The 21,665-nt window shown below is 29.4% G+C and overlaps 1 protein-coding gene across 3 annotated transcripts in view; it reads left to right on the top strand.

Moving 5' to 3' along the window:
- The window catches only part of LOC126739895 (synaptogenesis protein syg-2), a 478,733-nt gene extending 457,822 nt beyond the window's left edge, over positions 1-20,911 (top strand). For all 3 annotated transcript variants that reach the window (XM_050445716.1, XM_050445717.1, XM_050445718.1), the window contains one exon: positions 19,863-20,911. In XM_050445716.1, coding sequence (XP_050301673.1) covers positions 19,863-20,183 — 321 coding nt within the window. In that variant the 3' untranslated portion in view covers positions 20,184-20,911. The remainder of the gene's footprint in view (positions 1-19,862) is intronic.
- Positions 20,912-21,665: the final 754 nt, after the last annotated feature.

Here is a 21,665-nt window from a genome sequence, read left to right as displayed (position 1 = left end):
TCCAATCCATCGATTATTAAAAGTAGTATCAAGATGTTGCTTTACGATTCGGGCAGAGTGAGCAGGAGCTCCATCGTCCTACGTCTTCAAGTAAATCGTTCAAGTTATATTGCAAGAAATGTAAATAATTTTCGCCGTTAAGTCTTCCTGGTAGCTCGAATCGTCCAATTAATTTGCCTTCAATGATCCCTGCCTACAGATTGACTGAAAACTGATGCTGAAAACGATCATTTCTCACTATATTAGGAGTAACATAGTCCCAATTATGCAAATTATGTATATTAAATATCCCTGTTCTTTTAAAACTGCTTTCGTCACTCCACAAAATGTTTTAAAAAAAATTCACAGATTTTGCAACATGCGCAAACATCGTAGGCGTATTGAAAATACCAGATACAAGTACGGTGGCTGTTATTTTAAAATATAATAATTGACTATAAAGGTAATTATTATATTTTAAAATAACGATTTTAGAATAACGATTATATATTAAATAATAATTTTAGAATAACGATGCAACGATTGTGATAAAAAGTGCATAGGACAAACCAGAAGATCAAACTAATGTCAGATTTAAAGAACATGTAGCTTATGTGGTGAAATATGGAAGAGTTGAAAAGTGTGGCTGAACATGTTTTAAATACTGGTCACTTAGTAGGGATAGACTACTTAAAATTACTTAAACCGGCTAATAACAATAGAAAATTAGGTGCATACGAAAGTTTAGCAATATTCATATCAAAAAAACATTCTTAACTGGGATAAAGGTCCAATCTTTTATAGTCAATTATATATTAAATTACTTCCGCAAAAAAAAATTGCGAATATTCGCTAATATAATAAATCTTCTCTTGTCATATTTTTTACCTCATGGTTATTATTGCGAAACAATACTTGAAATGTTTGAATAATTCTCAAACGCATGATTTTGGCTGCCATGTAAAGAATGTGATTAGGAGTAACACCACGTCTATCTCTTCTACGGATTTCACTAGTTGCCATTATATAAGGAGTTACATTAATTTTAAATTGTCTTTCATGTCCGTAATAGATAGCAGGAAATGATAATTCCTCTGCATCAGCGTCAAAAGATAATGCAAACGGTTTGTTTTTCTGACCTGGGGCTAAATGTAACACCATATCTTCCCCCCAAAAAATTGTTTGCTGTTGCATGTTTAATAATTGCTCAGTTGTTAAAATTTTTTCTTTACGCGACGAAACTACGTCCATCATGTCTTCTTGACTATTCCTTATCTCGAAATATTGGTCGTAAAATATTTGATTTTCTTCTGCAAAATCATAACCTTCATGTATACCCAAGAATGTGTTATTAATTTTAATATCATATTTTCGGTATAATGGCGTATCTCGTAAATATAATAACCATCTACGCAGAATAGCTTTTGAGACACATCCAGACAAATATGCCCCTTTTTGAAGAATATGACGCTTTATTAAAACTGTCACTGTATATTCATCGTCAACATTTCTGGGCAGGAAAGTTACCATATTATTTACACTGACAGGAACAATTATTATTTGACCCACCATTATTTGCAACTACCAGCAAAATAGTGAATTTTGCGAATTTGCAGAAAGGGTAAACTGGGTGAAATTAAACGCTCAGCAATGGGATTTAAGGGGGGTAAGTCAGACGGAATAGGAGGATAAACAAATCCATTAACAGTGGCCAGTTGAGGAATCGTTTTTTTACGGGATAAAGTGGAATAACAGTTACGACAACACTTATAAAATTTGCATTCATCCTCGATACTTAAATGCATTTTTGGGTAGCCAGCTTCATAAAGAAGGGGAAGGAACCAAGGATATTTGGTTATGGAGCAAATATCATTAGTCCACCAAATTCGGTCACATATACGACAGAATTCGTTTACTATATAACTTATTACTATAAAATTTAGTGTTCATAAAATGCTCTAAATATAATGTTCTCTTTTCAAAAATTTTTGTATTTATTGGATTTAATGTAACTATTGAATTATTGAGATATCCTGAAAAGTTCAAAATATCTGAATCAAAAGACTCACAATTACCTGTTTTATTTGGTGCTTCCCTGGCTTCTTTCTTTTCTATGATGATACCCGATGAACTATTGGTAGAACCTTTTCCCCGTGATTGGATTTTCTGCTTTTCCTCAGATCGTTGAACAGAAGAGACATCTTGGAAAACAGAAACACCATCAACTGTAGTATTGGAATTCAAAGAAATTATTTTATTCAACTTTTTTCGTTGCCTATATTCCCGACAACGTTTAGCGTTCAAGGCAAGTTTGACATTGTATTGCTTCTTATTATCAGTTTGACTTTAATTAAGTGCGGTAGCACCGCTAGTGCTTGGTAATGAAATATTAGTATTAATTACTTGTTTTTGGTAAGTCCCACAGTCTTTTGCATCCAAAGAAAGTAAAACAGTTTTAATATGTTTTTTCTCAGTATTTGCATTTGACTGCACACAACATACAGCATTTGACTGTTACTCGACAGCTTCCTTTTTATCTTCTATAAGAGTTATTTTTCTCTGCTTGAATGGTAAAACTTTTTCGTTTTCATTTTTTACAATATTAAGTTTCCGTTTCTTTAACGGCAATTGATGTGAATGGAGGGACATTCTGGAAGTAAAATAGTTTATAATTTATTTACATTAAAAACATTTAGTCAAAATCATCGAAAAATAAACAATTTGACAGGTAACTTTAATTTTAAAGTGCCTTTATTTTATATTTCCATAAATAAAAAGTGTGCATTCGACAGGTACAGTCTTGCCCAAAATAAGTTTACTCATTAAATTTTTATGTGGTGGAACTTAGCTAGAGATTCAGAAACGAAAATCATGTTTTTACAGTCGCCCAGACAAGTTTTGGTTTTAAAGTTCGCCATTTTGGATCCGCCATTTTGTTTTTTGTAATTGTGATAGCACTAAATTGCATTGTATATCGGAAATATGAATGTGTTTCAAATTTCACATAAATCGGACATCTGGAAGTTGGTCAAATTTGATTTCCAAGATTTGACCCAAACATACATAGTTACATACATACATACATACATACATACTTACATACATACATACATACATACATACTTACATACATACATACATAGGTACATACATAGGTACATTGCAAGTTAAATAAAATCTTTTAAAAACAAAAAAAAATTAAAACGAAAACTTGTCTGGGCGACTGTAAAACATGATTTTCGTTTCTGAATCTGTGACTAACTTCCACCACATAAATTTTTGGTCGAAAAACTGTCAATTTGCTAGCTATAAATTATTATATTTACCTATACTTTTCAAGTGGTCAATTTTTATATTCTCCATGACACCAACATAAAAAGCTCAACTACTTCACTAAGGACTTACCCATTTTATTTTCACTTATTTTATAAAAGACCACCCTTGTTTGTAATCCTCGTATCAATAATTGACACACACACAATTTTTTTAGTAACACGTCTTGTCGAAAGGAACAAATAAAAATAAAAGAATCCTGAATATAACACGCACCCTATTCGCTTCATGGCTTATAAATCGGATATCACATAATATTTCTCTCACCTACATACTTGACTTAAAACCCAAACCTCATTGCGGCCTTCGAACGACCTTGCTCTATTCCCTGATCAACGCCGACATCGCGTTGATGAGGCAGGTCATTGAACCCGGACTGTTACTTTTCGTTTTGTAGCATGTCGTTTTTTCAAAGACGGGTCCCATATACGTGCGCCCAGAAGTATTTTCAATACTAAAATTAGAGTCATCTCTATTACGCTGCAGCATTTCCCGACAAAACTGAATCCTTTTTTCTTAATCAGTGGGCAGAAGTGCTTTAACACGTTGCACATGATAAGGATATAATAGATTTCTTTGTAAGACTCGATGAACTGTGGATTTGGGGAGTCCCGAACGTCTTGCTATGCGACGAACACTTGCTGTTGGATTCTCTGTTGCAAATTCCACAATATCATCTTCAGCGTTATCATTTCTAGGTCTTCCTACTCTCCGTGGCTGACCAGGAATGATGCCTTCCAAGTAACTCTGATGCACATTTATGAAAACTCTATGGTCAGGATAGCGATTTCGACAGGGAAAGCGTCTTTCATATTCTCGGGAAGTAGCTCAAGCATTTCCATCACAAAGCCCATATACATAGTGCCTTTCTGCATATTCGCGGGAACTATAAGCCATTTGTGAAGGTTTACTTGTAATAGTAGCAAAGGAGTTAAAACACGAAAAACTTCGAAAATAGAAACAGCAAACCGTCTAAGTATAAGAAATAAAGCCTAATTTGTTGAAAAACCAGAAAGAAACTAACTACTATATAATTAGTACAACACCAGTAATTATATATATATATATATATAATTAGTACAAAACCAGTGAAACTACAAGTTGGATGTTATGGACAACATAAGCTTTTGTTCATGCATGCTACTTTAAAAAGCAGGGATTTTTCAAAAGATGTTTTTACTGGATAAATATGTGAGGTGGGTGGGAGGCAAGGATAAAGTTATTAAAAAATGTTGTTTTTTTGCAAAAAATAATTGACCTTCAAAAAATTAAATATTATTAGTCAGTCAGTCAATCATCACTGCTCGGCTCATAGTCAAGTTCCTGGGTTTAGGTCATCATTTATGTCTTCCAGGCAGTTGAAGCAAGAAAAAGTTCATGCAAATTGCCTCCCAAGTTCTTTCTTTTGAGATCTGCCTCTTTGTCTTTTACTTTGTTCGAATGCCAGCTAGTATCAATCGACGATGGTGGTAATTAGCAAATAAGCATCTTTCACCTGTGTTTCAAAACTTTCGCCAGTTTTCACGTGTGTCCCAAGATGCTGCGATGTGTATCTGCGGCTTGCTCCATCCTTTTTCAGTCTTTTCGTCAGTTATCTAGAGGAATAAAATTAAAGCGAGAAAGCTCATTCGTCAAAACGTTAATAGAAATCCCTTCAAAGGGACTTTTTATGTATCACAGTTGCATCAAAGCCTTCTGTTTCTTCTGCTTCACTTTGCTATTGACCCAGTACCTCTTTCAATCTTTTCAAAACTAATCGACTCATCCTAAAAAACTAAATTTCCATTTATTTGCGATAAAAAAAGGCAAAACTGCTACTATTTTCACAGAAATACGCCTTGCTTTTTAGAAATAAAATAAGGTTTTTCCACGGCTATGTGAGAAAAGGATAAATACAAAAACTAAAGATTTTTTTATTTATCATTTTTTTAAAAAGTGTTTTTCTCTCCAGCAATTATTTTTTGCAAAAAAATATGTTTTTCATTAACTACCATACCCTTAACCCCCCCACCCACCCCACATAACTTACCAGTAAGAAATTGTTTTCAAAAATAATCGTTTTCCAATATAATACGCATAAATAACAGCTAGTTTCGTAGCGAATATTTAATCTAATAACACAGTTTGCTTATTTAAACTTGATATAATTATACATATGTATATTAGTAAATATTTAATATAAAAACGGTGCTATTAGAATAGATATTATGGACGAAAAACAGTGATTTATCAAAAGAATTTCTTAGTGAGAAAATGCTTGGGTTTTGGGTTTTTTAATTGCATAACCTTTATGGGAGTAAGGGTTGCGTTGATAAAGAACAATGGTTTTGCAGAAAATATATATGCAATATTTAATTAAATAACACTGTTTTTTTAAATGCCGAAATTTTTAAAGATTATAGTATATGACATACGTATACTGTACATTTTAATAAATATACCTTGACCATATACGTTTGATAGATATGCCAAAATCCAGATTTTACTAATAAATCATTGAATAAATATATATTTAACGATAATATACGATGTGTTACTTGGGTATTTTGCTAATCTAGATTATTGAAAATTCATCATCCCAATCTCTTTGTATTTGTAGCAAAGATATCATTAAATACTCATCAAACAGAATATTATTGTCTAGGGAAACGCAAAAAGGGCTTTTAATTTAAATTAAAAATCTTTATTTCCTGGATATAAGTAATACAGTCTAATTACTACAAGAAACAATAAAAGTTTTACTGTATATTTAAAAAAGTGAACGATAATTACGGTAAAAATCTCGTTTTTAGCATGATCAAGTTATAAGTTCTTTTATGCGAAAAAAGTTAAGCCGTTGTTCAGAACATGCCCGGTATAAACCTGGATAAGCTCGGAAAAGTAAATCCCCCCCAAAATCCCCGGGTCTCGTCTCCACTTTTGTCTACCATTTTAATTTTACACGCAACGCTGTGGCGGACTAATTAAATGTTGTTTTTTTTTCGGCATTTTTTCGCTCATGTTACCGTACATTCTGGGATTACATAAAAAATGTGAACAAAGCGAATTATTTCAGCCTCACTGAATATCAATTGTATAGTTTGTTATATAGTAATACCATATTTTGTTTAATATATTCCTACAAATTAAAATTCTAGGAGAGAACTGTTGTTTTTTCTTGGAGAAACATACTTTCTGAGTAGGCAAAGGAGCTAATTTGAATATAGACCTATTAAATATACTATTGAGACTTCTGACTTTTACTACTCTTTTTGTTCAAATGTGTCATTACTCCTCTAGCTAACGCCCATTTCAAAGGAAGTGATGAGTTATCTTTCTTTAATAGAACTACGTCATTAATCTTGAGATTGAGTTGATTGCATGAGATTTAAATTAAATCAATCAATTCAAATAACAAATCAATCTCTTTCAAAGTCATTGTTGAATTTGAGCTAAATATTGATAAAATAATAACCTATTTGCAGGATTATGCGCTACATTCGGCGCGGGATATGTGAAACTCCTAACAATTAAAAAATTGTCTGGAGTTAAGCACAACAGATTTACCAGATTACTAGAAAAAGGATAGCGGGATTAAGATTTAAATATGAGTTCAATCTACACTAAATCTCCAATCTCAGTATTGCCGGTAATAATATTAATGAAACCGGTAATAATAACGGTGAACCCAGGGGAGTCAAACATTTGACCTAATGAAATAAATAAGTAGTAATATAAGGTATTGTTATTAAATATTGGTCGTGAGTTAGATGAGAGTTTGCACACATTTTTTGCAATAAGTTTGGATTGTTTTTGCAACATTTGTGTAATTTAAAACCAGCAAGACTTATATGCGTGCTAAAATTTCGAAGTGGAATAGTGCCCGCGGTTGTTGGTGTAAATAAATGTCAATCATTTTGTTGGATATAGTGGCACTTAAAAAATTCTGAAAATATGAAGCGTATAGAGACGCGTTTCAATGCATGAATAAATCTAAACTGGTAAGGCCACGTTTTCAGTTATAACTTGAAAACTACTGGAGTAATGAAATTAAGTGTAATAACCAAACTTATAGATATCAACGTTTACTATCAAAAACTTTAAAATTTTTTTTTCGTATTGCTATAGGTTACGAGATAATTGATTTTGAAAGTATAGGTGACAGGACAAAACGAATTTGAGCCGTTAAGGCCATATCATAAGCACACTTCTCTGTCTATTGAAACTCGTGCTCTACCTTTAACCCATATCAACCAGTCATATATAAAGTGCCGTTCTGCCAAAAAGTATTAAATTTCCGATAATTTAATAGTGATTACTTTACAAATTATTGACAATTCGCGAAAATTTCACTTAGCAGCGACACTGTGAAAAAAGTTATGCTTCCAAAAATTTTCGAAAAAAAAATCTAAATTTTCAAATTATAACTTAATTTGTTAAACCGGTTAAATCACCATTTTTTTTTAATATTTTGATTTTTTAGGAATAGAATACTTTTTTACTAGTAAAAAGTAAGACTTGAGGAAATTTTTAAAATTTCGATTTTTTTCGGAAATTTGTCACTTTTTTATTGACCTTGTTGATTTCAGCAATTTTGAGCAGCAAACTTTCAAAAATTTAAAATTTATTTTTGTAAGGTTAGCATTTTTACAATAGCATTATTTTTGAAATTTATCACTTTCTAATGTAAATTATTCAAATTTAAGGAAAATTTGTTTTTTTTTCGGTTCCTTTTTTTTTCAGTGCAAAATATCTTTGGAAATGTAAGGCAATTTTGAAAGTTGTTATTTTTTCCCAAAAATTTTATTTTTTTTATTGGTATTGGAACTTCAGGTAAATTTATAAATATTCGATTTGTTTTTTAATTTCTTGGGAATTTTTTTAAAAGCTTTATTGAACCTTTAAGGTTTTTTTCTGGAAAATTTTAATTTTTTTTTTATTTTTTAAAAAACTGGAAAAATTTCAAATTTTTTGCTTTGCAAAAATTTGTAAATTTGTTAAAAAAATTTTGAGAGTTTAGTTAAATTTTTAAAAATCTTGTTTAAAAAAATCGATTAAAATAAATCGCGTCTATTAAATTTCACGAAATCAGTGATGCAAATTTAAAAAAAAACGAAATTTTGGAAATTCACTGAAATTCCACAGGATCCGCGATGCATTTGAAAAAGTGCTGCGATTCCAAAAAACTCCAAAAAAAAATCGGATTTTTTAAAAAATTTCAGGAAATCGGTCATGCTAGAAAAAAATTATATTATGATTTTATAAAATTACAAAAGACCCAGTTTTTTTTAAATTTTACTAAATCAGTGATGCCAATAAATAAAGTGATAGATTTTCAGAAAATTCAAAAATAATCGAAGTCATTTGAAGAGAATTTTCAACTTTTTTAAAAAAACAAAGGGATATTCGACATTTTTTCAGTTATCTAAGAAATGTAAGAAATATTTTTATCAAAATTTCCACAAAAATAAAAATTAAAAAAAAAATCATTTTATTTAAATTTAATAGTGCTTTAAAAAAAAATCGAAATTTGAGTAATTCTTAAGTTCCAATGATATACAAACAAATTTTTTTTGGAAATTTAAGGCAATTATGAAAATTGCCTTAAATAAAAGAAAGTGAAAATTTAAAATTAGAATTAAATGATACTCATTAAAATTCTAACCTTTCAAAAGAAAACTTGAAAATAAAATTCAGACTTAATTTAATTATCTGGAAAATGCGAAAAAAAATACTTAAAATGCATAAAAATATCATTAAATTTCTTCAAATCGATTTAAACATTAAATGCCTTAAAAGAATGAAGTCAATTAGAAGGTAGGCATTTTAAATGGCTTCAAATGCCTGGAATAAAATAAAAGCTTTACCAAAAATTGACAGTAATTACTTGAAATATGTAAACATTAATTTAAATATCTAAAGACCGAAAGTTACTTAAAAATCATTTAAAATTTATTTAAACATTATTTTAGATGCCTTGAAGGAATTAATGCAAACAATAGAGAGACCTTTTAAATCACTTTACATGCTTATGTTATTTAAAAATTCATTGAACATTATTTCAAATGTCTTAAAGGAATGAATTCAAATAAATGGGAGACATTTCAAAACTCTTCAAATATCTGTAATAAAAATTACTTTAATTACTTGAAAGATGTTAAAATTTACTTTAAACGCCTAAAAATATAAAAAGTCACTTGAAATTTATTTAGTCATTATTTCAAATGCTTTGAAAGAATCAAGTCAATTCAAAGGAAGACATTTCAAATGGCTTAAGTGCCTGAAATAAAATTAAAAATTGGTTTTAAAAATGACTTTAGAAACCTGAAAGATGTAAAAGGTTATTTAAAAATTCTTTAAACATTATTTCAAATGACTTGAAAGCACTAATTCAAATAGAAGAAAGACGTATTTACTTCAAATTACTGTAATAAAATTAAAGATTTGTCAAAAAATTACCTGATAGAAGCAAAAAATTACTTTCATTTCTTCAAAAACATATGCCTCGGTCAAATAGTCATTTAAAATATGACTTTAAAAACCTGGAAGATATAAAAAATTATGTGAAATTCATTTAAACATTATTTTAAATGCCTTGAAGCAATGAAGTCAATTTCAAATAGCTTTAAATGCCTGGAATAAATTTTAAAATTTTTCAAGCAGTAAAATATGATATAATAATAATAATAATATTAATCCTAATTTAACATAAATAGCTACATGCGAAAACAAATGTTCATAAACCTTAATTCAACAACATATTTAGTCAGCAAGTATAAAAAATATTTTATATATCTATATTTAGTATAAAAAAAACTTTAATTGATAATACATTTAAAAAATATTTCAAATGCCTAAATTATGAAAAAATTACAACTTATTTTGACAATAATTTGAAGTATTATGATTTAAAGTAATACATTTAATTAGAAAGAATGCTAATTTGAGTCCTTCTTTGTTTTAATTTCAGTAAAATCTAATTGTTCTATTTTATCTTGAATATTTAAGTATGACTTAAACACCTTGTATTAGTGTTCCTCTCTGGTCTGTTCAATTCTGTTAAATTTCTAAAATGTACAGCAAGTACAAGGTAAAAAATTAATAGGATATCCTAATATATATTAAAAAACATAATAAGGAAATATTGTTTATTGTAAAATTAGCGTTTAGTAAATAAATATTAATACATATAATAAAATAGAAGATCAAACATTCGGAAGAAAACTGCATTAGTAACCTAAATACTACTTTTTGATTCCTACTTTGTTTTTTTTAATAATAAGATCCAAACCCAAATTAGATAGGGTTAACCAAAATTACTATTTATTTTTTTTAAGCCAACTCAAAAACCTTGGAAAAAAAAGAGAACCATTAAAATATTGATTGTTCAGTGCAAAAGTTAAGATGCTCAGATCTTTTACAACAGCCATAACATAAATTTTATTATTTAAAAATAAATCTGATTTTATTTCTAAACTATTAAAAAGTATTTTACCATTTTATTTGCATGCGTATCTTCGGAAATAAACAATACAGCTTATTTCAGCTATAAGGGCATCAAAATTTTATAGTTTGATGCATTTTAAATTTTATGGCACAATGGTATTATTCGAGCCTCGTATCCCTTCTATTTAATTTTCGAATTGATTTAATGTGTCCATGTCTAAATATTCATGGGCCGTTCAATTTTGGTTTAAAAAATATACCTCCGTAGGCTGTATAGGAAGTTTATTATCAAAATTTATTATTAGTTTCCTAATGATGAAAATTGTAATAATATGATTTATTACGACTTGTAGCGTTTTATTTTTTTTGGTTGCTTTTATAATGTAATAATTTAATATGGTATGAAGATAGTACTGATTACGACATCTAGTGTAAAGTCGGTTAATGACCTTGTAAGAAAATAAGAGCACCTAGATGGCGCTTTGAATTTTAAGCAATTTATTGGAATCGGGTTGTTTTTCTCTATCTCTTGACTAACGTGATTTTTCTATCTGCCTTTCTTTGTCATTGGTCATGCTCAAGGATAACATTTTTACATATCGGCATTTTTTATACCAGGCTGTTGTTGTGATTGTTTTTCCTTTAATTTGAATAATAAAATTTTGGTAATAATTGAAGCTTATTTAGTGTGTTACTATGTATTATATTTCTTTACATCCTTTTGTTTATGTGAGAACCAATTTGCCAGTTGAAGATGGCAAACTAGGTGGCGTCCATAATTTAATAGGTAAGCATCTCTAGAATAATTCATGCCAACCCACCACCAATTAATGTTCTCCAGACTAATAAGCTCCCGTTAGCATATATGCCATTCTATTAAAGACTTTCAACATCAGTCAATTTTCATTAAAAGCAAAAATCTATTAAAAAATTGTCATAACTCATCTTATGTTTTATGTACTTTTAGTTTAATTTGACGTAAGTGCTTCTGTAATGAACATAAAAAATATTGGAATCATGTTGCTTCATTGCCAAATAGCTTAGCAGTTGTTATTTTTTTCTACTCTAATGCTTCTTAATGCTTCTAAGATGACACAATGTCCTGCTAAAAATATATTTTTCAGTAAACATACAAATACGTTTTGGTCAGAATTTACTATATAGAGTTCGCCTGTGTGGACGAAAGGAAGTTCAAAGCAATCCGAGTAAAGTCGCATTCTCGGAATCTCGCATCAGCCTGTTTTATTACGTAAATACGACGAGCCAAGGACGGAAGCAAACGATAAAAAGTCAAAGCTTTACGGAAGTGAATTAGTAAGAGACCTACTTGTCCAAGATAATCGCTTTTTTAGAATAATTTTATTGTGTACTTATGTCTGGTACAAGCAAAAAAATCTGTTTGAAAAAAAAACTTTAAGAAATTTAAGAACTTCCATTAAAAATCATCTTTCAAAAATATTTATTATCCAATAACGGTTTACGACAGTTTTCTTAGCTCCATTGTACCATCTAGTTGCGGGCGAGAGGTATCAATTTGTTTTAACATTCCGGTGCGATGGTGTTCTTAAAATAAAGATATCCGGTATGCAAATTTTACACCCGTATACCGTATACGTTACGGTATGAATATTGAATAGAGTCTCGTCGTCGCGTCGGGTTTGCATCTCGTCACGCGATATATTTTGCAAATTTTTAGTTAAAATGTATGCTAAGATACGGTGCCAAGTTTCGCCCTATATATACTCTTTTATCCCTGTCATGCCTTTCCCCATAAAAATCGAAAATGAGTTTACGAACTCGTTCGTGACATTGGCCACAAAACATAAAAAGCTTATCTGAACTGTCGCTACTACTCACAGTTCACAGTTGGAAATTATATGATACAGTTTATTTGAAAACTCACCTTCTTGATCTGCTTGAACAATATATAACAATTTTTCTTAAACGAATCTATTCAGGAGCCAAACCGCGGTATATCTTAATTTTCCACTAAGATCCTTTTCCATTCAATCCATTAAATCCAAACATGCGGCACACATAAGCAAATGCAATATGTGCACACGTGTAATCCCACTTAATTAAAGTTAATTAAGTTATTCATTTAATATTCTCGTCTGTCGATGTTTAACATGTTCCCTGGAACTTTCTTCGCGTTAAATCGCTATTAATATTAACTCTAAGGGCTTAAGGAGTAAGGAAACTTGTACCGGTGAGGGATTAACATATGAAATAGAGAATTCGGTTCGGGTTTCTGGAAATTTTATTTAAATGTTAAATTAGAAAGGTCGAACGGTGCTGAAGTAAAGGGATAAGTTGTGACTGGAAGCTAGATTTTGTATCGATTCAAAAAAAAAGTTAATTTGCCTTTTTATTAACAAAATTTTTATTTAAGCGAATAACGCTAATATACAGTGTGGCTCTTAATTGTCCCCCCCTCTCTTATCTTTTAAATGCGTTTAAAAAAAAATTAAATTTGGCACACATCACACAGTTTTTGGTCTCTAGCTCATTTTGCAAAACTTTAAAATGATGGCGAGGTTCATTTTGAAACATCATTTTTATTTATTAATTTTTTTTTTACTACACCTACTCAAGTATAATTTGTTTGTAGGTGTGTTGTTGTTTGTAGACTTTTTTAAACATTAACAAAAAATAGAAACTATGGAAGAAAACAAATCGTGGATATATCACGATATTCTTATAACCGAATAATGAGCAGTTTAAATGTCATTAACAAACGTAAATTTCAGGACAGCATATCATTGTAGGAACGTCAATTCTACACGAATCTTTTGATTCTATTGACGCTTAATTTTGAAATTATTTTTAGAAAAAGTATAACGACTTTAATCGACCCCAAATTTTTCTATAGATCAAATTTAATATGTCAAAATATCGTTGCGCTAACGTCAACTCCTTACTAATCTTATGAATATAGTCACTTTTGTTGATGATATTCTTATAAGCGGACTATGACAACTTCAACTGACTTTAATTTTGCTATACACGTGGTCAGAATATCACTGTGACAACCCCAAATTTCTATTACTAATCCTATTATTCAAATTCGAAAAATAGATCTTATTTTTCTCATACTGCTGGACTAACATGTCTCTAAGTAAAATATTTTAAAATTAATTTTCGTATTATCGCAATTATACGCCATACATGTTTTTTATGTGTTATCTATATAATTATACATATAGATTATAGTCTATACAAATGTTACCCATGTTGGTACCACTAAAGGTATATATACCACTATTTTAGATTATTTATTTTTTCAGAAAAAACTGTAAAAAGGAACTTAGAATTATTGTTACATATCACAAAAGCGAGAAGTGGAATCAAAATTATGTAAAAAAACTAGGAGTGTCTGGTCTAAATTTTACAATTTTCCCCAAAATTATTTATTTTCTGTAGAAAATTATAGAAGCATTTTTTGAAGAAAATTTAATTTTCTCTTAAAGTTGCCGTATTGTTCCATATCAGCAAAATAAGGAATTACAATAAAATTATAAAAAAAAACTAGCGGTACCTAAATTTTTCATTTTATGGAGAAATTTATAGAGAGATTTTTTAAAGAAATTTAAATTTCCTTAAAAATAATATATACTACACGTTGCTATATTGTAACATGTCAGAGAAACGAGGAGTTACATTAAAAATATATAAAAAACTAGGAGCACCTAGTCTACCTTTTTAAATTTTCACTAAAACTATTCATTTTCTGGAAAAAGTCATCGAGAGACTGTCTGAAAAAAATTAAATTTCCTTTAAAATGATATATAGGGTTATCCATTAATATTGCAGCAAAATTTAAGGGCATATTCCTTGGGTCAAAATATTGAAGTAACTTCCTATAAAAATATGTCCGAAAATATTTCCCTGCGGTGATACAGGGAGTTAAAATTTTAATTTTATTTTCAATATTTTCTAAATAATTTAAAAGTAAACCAAAATTAGGTATTGCGAGGTTTTCTAAGGTGCTAAATTTCAATTTTTTGATGTTTCTAATAGAGAGCACCACGTATTAGGTTTGAGTTTTTAAATAAAAAAATTAAAACAACTATTTAATTTATGCAACTTAATTCTTATATTTTATAAGAATTAAAAAGTTCTTAAAAAAAGGAAAAGGAAACTAGGAATAGAGGTTATAAAAATGGGTTGAAAGTGTTGCCCTCCATGCGAACTATGCGAACCATTTATTGCCGTACTCGTTCCACAATGCCTGCTGTGTTTTGAATTATTGCGCAACTTACCGCTATCCTAATTCTAAATGTTATAGGTAACCCCAGAGGAAAAAGTCTCATAAGTTTAAATCGGGAGATCGCGGAGGCCACGATTTTGGATCTCCTCTACTCCCAGTTTGTGTTTTATGTCATGTTATTCACTTTTCCCTTTTTTAACAACCATTGATTTTATAAGAATTAAATTGAATAAATAAAATGGTTGGCTTCATTATTGTACTGATATTATAACAATCAAAAAATTTTAATTTAGCACCTTAGAAAACCTCTTTATACCTAATTTCATATAGTTAATCGTCTACTTTCAAATTATTTAGAAAAATTGAGAATAAAATTGAAATTTGAACGTTGCATCTTCACAGTGAAGAATTTTTGAACATAGGTTTATGCGAGGTTTTTTCAATATTGATAAAGAAACTAGAGGTCTCTGGCCTAAGTTTTCTAATTTTCTAAAAAATTATCTATTTTTAAGAAAAAATTTATATAGAGAATTTTTTGAAGAAAATTTAATTTTCTTTAAAATTATATAAAGACACGTTGCCTTATTCTTCCATATTACAGAAACGAGGAGTTGAATTAAAATGATGTCAAAAAACTAGGGGTCCTTGGCTAATTTTTTAAAATTTTCGCCAACACTATACATTTTATGGAGAAATTTATAAAGAGGTTTTTTGAAAATTTAATTTCCTTGAAAACGATACACATTACACGTTGCCATATTATTCCATATCAAAGAAACGAGGAGTTAAGTCAAAATTATGTAGAAAAACCACTGGGTGCCTAGCCTAGATTTTACAATTTTCCCCAAAACTATTTATTTTTTGGCGAAAATTATGGAAAATTTTTTGGAGAAAATTGAATTTTCTTTAAAATGATATATATTACACGTTGCCCTATTGTTTCCTATCAGAAAAATAAGAAATTACAGTAAAATTATATAAAGAAACTAGAGGTACCTGGCCTACATTTTCCAATTTTTGCCAAAACTGTCCATTTTATGGAGAAATTTATAGAGAGATTTTCTTGAAGAAATTTTAATTTCCTTGAAAATGATATATACTACACGTTGCTATATTGTAACATGTCAGAGAAACGGGGAGTTGCATTAAAATTATATAAAAAAACTGGGGGCACCTGGTCTACATTTTCAAATTTTCAAAACTATTTATAAATCAAAGGGTAACTAAAATTATTTCTGTCATCCTCCACTAAATTTATTTAAAAATCATCTATCCTACATGTTTCGGACATATAAGATGTCCATCTTCAGGGATATACAATGAGGGTTTTCGTCACAACATATAAGTATAACCAGCTATCGTGCTACTGGCAAGGTCAAAAAAAATTTTTGTCATTATGTGATTTTAATGTTTGTATACTAAGCAGGGTCCTTAGTCGCTTCTCATGCATCTTAATATGCCCTTTCATTTATTGTTGACATTTTAACTTTTGACCTTGCCAGTAGCCCAAAAGAAAAAGTCTTATATGTTTAAATCGGGATATCGCGGAGGCCACGGTTTTGGATCTCCTCTACTCCGAGTTTGTGTTTTACGTCATGTTAATCACTTTTCCTTTTTTTAACAAACATTGATTTTATAAGAATTAGATTGAATAAATAAAATGGTTATTTTTATTATTGTATTGTTATAACAATGAAAAAATTCTAATTTAGCACCTTACAAAACCTCTTTATACCTAATTTCATATAGTTAATCGTCTACTTTCAAATTATTTAGAAAAATTGAAAATGAAATTAAAATTTCAACGCTGCATCTTCACAGTGAAGCATTTTCAAACATAAAAGGTTTTTTTAATATTGATAAAAAAACTGGGGGTGTTTGGCCTAAATTTTCCCCAAAATTATCCATTTTGTAGAAAAAATTTATATAGAGATTTTTTGAAGAAAATTAAATTTCCTTTAAAATTATATAAAAACACGTTGCCTTATTCTTCTATATTAGAGAAACGAGGAGTTGAATCGAAATTGTAAAAAAACTAGGGGTCCTTGGCTCATTTTGTTAAATTTTGGCCAACACTATCCATTTTCTGGAGAAATTTATATAGAGATTTTTTGAAGAAAATTTAATTTCCTTCAAAATTATATACATAACACGTTGCCATACTGTTACATATCAAAGAAACGAGGAGTAAAGTTAAAATTATGTAAAAAAACTACGGGTGTCTAGCCTAGGTTTTATAATTCTCCCCAAAATTTTGCTGGAAAAAATTTGCTGGAGAAATTTATAGAGAGATTAAAAAAAAATTGTATATCCCTTAAAATAAAATATATTACGCGTTGCCATATTGTTCCATATCAGAGGAACGAGAAATTGAATCAAAATTATGTAAAAAAACTAGGGGTGCCTGGCGTAAATTTTCCAATTTTCGTCCAAGCTATCCATTTTCTGAAGAAATTTGCAGAGATTTTTTGAAAAAAAAATTAATTTCCCTTAAAATTATAATGATTATACGTTGCCATACTATTCCATATCAGAGAAACGAGGAGTTACAATAAAATTATATAAAAGAACTAGGGGTGCCTGGCTTAGATTTTCCAATTTTCGCTAAAACTATCCATTTTTTTTTTTAAATTAATAATTTATATATAAAATTTTATTTCCCTTGAAATGATATATTATATACGTTGCCATATTATTCCATATAAGAGAAAGGAGGTTTTACATTAAAATTATATATAAAAACTCAAAAATTTTAGTTTTACTTAAAAGTATGTATTTTTTAAAGAAAATTTTGATAGAGACATTTTTTTAAGAAAATTGAATTCTTTAAAATTATATAGATTACACGTAAAAAATAAAATAAAATGGTATAAATTACACGTTTTTTAAATGATATAAATTACGCGGTTGTGTTACCTTTTGATGAATGCAAAACTGTAAGAAGGATCTTAAAAAAGAAATTCAATTTCCTTTAAAATTATATAGAATACATCTTGTTATGTTGTTTCATATCAGAGAAGCAAAGAGTTGAATCAAATGTAAACAAAATTATGTAAACAAACTGGGAGTGTCTGGCCTAATATTTTCAATTTTCACCAAAACTATCCATTTTCTGGAGAAATTTAAAGAGAGATTTTTTAAATAAAATTGAATTTCCTTTAAAATAATATACATTTCACAAATTGCTATATTTTCCCATATCAAAGAAGCTTGGCTTAGGTTTCACTATTTTCCCCAAAATTATCCATTCTCTGGGGATATTTATAATAAGATGTTTTAAAGAAAATTGAATTTCCCTTAAAATGATATATATTGCAACTTTTCATATTGTTTCATATTAGAAAAACGAGGAGTTGAATCAAAAGTGGGGATGTCTAGCCCAGATTTTATAATTTTGATCGACAACTATCCATTTTCTGGCAAAATATATAATAACATTTATTTAAGAAGATTGAATTTCCTATAAAGTGATATGTATTACACGTTGCCAGATTGTTCGATATCAGAGAACCGAGGAGTTACATTAGGATTAGATAAAAAACTAGGGGTGCCTGGCCTAAATTTTCCAATTTTCACCAAAACTATCCATTTTCTGGAGTAATTTATAAAAATATAAAAAAAAAATTAATTGCCTTTAGAGAGAGAGATTACACGTTGCCATATTATTCAATATCAATGAAAGGCCAAATTACATATAAATTATTAAAAAAAAAACTAATAACATATTTTATATAGATTCACTATAAGTCTATAATTGCCCATTAGATCACTAAGAAATTTAGAAACTAAATTCAAAAGAAATCTAAATGATCTAAGATACCTATGCGTCTAAAACTAAAAATCAATCAGTCAATCGATTGTGTCACTCATGATACAGGGTGTTTCAAAATTCACTACATATATTTTAAGGGCGTATTCCTAAGGCCAAAATAAGACTTTTTTTCTTATAAACATGGGTCCTAAAATGCACCCCCTTCAAGCTACAGCCATCGCAAAAAGTGTTAAAAAAATCGATTTTTTAAAACTTTGTCTACAGTTTTGAATCAAATTTAACGAAATTTAGAATACCCCCATTATTTTAGGCGGTCTATTTACTTTTTATCTTAGAAAAGGCGTAAAAATAATGTTAAGGGGTAAACTGAGGGGGTGCACACTTTTGACGGCAATATTGCTATCCTTTTATTCACCGGTGATTTTCTCAAAAACTAATAGTCGTATGAAAAAAATGCAAGAAACCAAAAATTTAAATTTTTGTATGGTCTATTTTTTGGTGTAGCTTAATATTAAAAAAAAATTATGTACACATAAAATTTTGGCCGTCAAAAATGTGCACCCCCTCAGTTTATCCCTTAAAATTAGTTTTATGCCTTTTCTAACAGAGGTATTTCAAATTTCGTTAAATTTGATGCAAAACTGTAGACACAGTTTTAAAAAATCGATTTTTTTTACACTTCTTGCGATGGCTGTAGGTTGAAGGGGGTGCATTTTAGGAGCCATGTTTATAGGAAAAAAAAGTCTTATTTTGACCTCAGGAATACGGCCTTAAAATATATGTAGTGAATTTTGAAACACCCTGTATATTAATAAAGAAATTGGAAAGCCACCATATAACTAAGGCGACTCTATTACTGAAATAAATCATATCTGTCAAACTGGGCCTAATTTATTAACCTAAACAATAAAAAATCAGGCACTAGGCGGGTGCAATATGGTATTCCTTAGAGATCCATACTTGGGTCAATGTTCTTTATTAGTTTTGCTAATGACCTACCATTTAATCTACCCGGCTGTAAAACCTATATGTTTGCGGACGATACATCTCTCATCTCAATATCTGATGATTTTAGTTTACTTAACAATGTACAAGCAAATAAAGCATTAAACACTGCTAATCAATAAAAACTTTTTTTTACAGCCACCGAGTGACGAAGTAGTTTATGCTGAACTACAACTGACTAGACCGAACTCGTTGGACCCGATTAAAAATAGCGCACAACCTGCGTACAACAACCCCGCTCAGCAATACGCGACTTTGCGAAAAGGTGAGAAAGATTCGACGATCTACACTCAAATCGACCATGGTCGTAGACCCCCTCCACCTGTTCCAAACAGTCGAACATCACCGATCATCTCTCCAGTGACGGCGATATTTCCCATCACAAAAGGGATGTACCACAGAGAAGTCGTTACTGTGAGGACGCCCCTGATGGGATGTCAGCAAGAAAGTTGCGTTTAATTTATATAATAAATATCTTCGTTTAACTTTTTTACACTTATGACGTAAGGTATGTTAGATTTTTTGACAGTTATCAAGGAAGGGAGAAGCCATAGTGTACTTACCTTTATTTTGTTATATTGTTTATTATAGTACGACTTCTTTGTGATATGTTTTACGGTTGGTATATCATGATGCGATTATTATTTAAAATTTTGTCTAGTAAGCAACCCTTTTATTCTAAGATATGCAAACTGTTTAGCATAGCAAACGGCCCTCAAACAACTTATAAAGGCTTAAATAAATATTTGTAAAGTTTCGGGGTGCTGTCGTTAAATTATGCACATACTTAGCGTATATGCAAATTAAGTTTTCGTTTCTATCGATATCGACCCGGGGGAAACTTCTTCGCGTCTCTAATTTGCTTAAACTTTAGGCTCCGATTTATGTCTTTCGAACCAATTTACTTTAACTATTAGCCAAATCTGTTTTATTATATTCAGCTGCATTATTAGACAACGATGAACTTGTACAAAGCGGAAATTCCTTTCTGTAGAATAAAAATTAAATAAATCTTGACATTTAAAGCTATTCAATTATAAGGTAAAGTTAATTATTAGTCTTATATTGTAGTGTAACTTTTCTATTATTACTATTATTATTCTCAAAGTTCTAGTCAATGTTAATTATATATTAAATATTTATAAGCAAAAATAGTATGTAGGGTATCATTAAAATAGAGTGAAAAATTTTTGACGAATAGAATTACTTAATTTATTGGTTTATGATTAAGTTGCTTTTGTGTGCATACTATTTTATTTCTGAATTATTTACTCTATGTTAATAACCCCTAAATATCTATTTTTAAACTAGTTATACCTGTTTTTTAATTAGATGTTTTCTAGAATTTAATTTATGAATTTTATAAAATAATCCAAATAGTCGAGGTGCGTCATTTGAATTGCAGATATCAAAACTAAATTAAAGTCAATTATTATAAATGGTAAAATAACAAAATATCTCATGATTTATTAACAAATTAATTTTTGACCAAATATTTTAAAATCACAATTAACAAATTTGGACTAAAAACGAGTTTAAGAAAAATGTATATAATTTTCAGAAAATTCTTATTTTACATACCTCGTATTTGGTTAATCCTATATGTACAGGATATCCGCGAAATGAATGTAGAATACTTAACCACAAATTCCTTGGGTTAAAATGGAACAATTTAGGGCAATTTGCATATCCTCCTTAGACCCAAGGTGAAATGAAAACATATCTTTTTATAACACGTACTTTTTTGTAAAGTGTTGGGCCCAAAAAACAACAAAATATCAAAAAAGAAAATTTTTTTTTTGTTTTTTACTGTAAAAAGTAAAGTATTATATTTGATACCTTGGGTTTAAATAAATACGAAATAAGTTTCAAAAAAAAAACTTTATTGGTGAAAAAGAGCAAAACAGTTTCGTTCAACGGAGCAGCAAAGATATACGTCAC

Source organism: Anthonomus grandis, chromosome 8, assembly GCF_022605725.1.
Source record: "Anthonomus grandis grandis chromosome 8, icAntGran1.3, whole genome shotgun sequence".
In the NCBI taxonomy this organism is placed as follows: Eukaryota; Metazoa; Arthropoda; class Insecta; order Coleoptera; family Curculionidae; genus Anthonomus; species Anthonomus grandis.
Note: the sequence above shows the minus strand (reverse complement) of the source record. Positions and strands in the feature narration are given on the sequence as shown.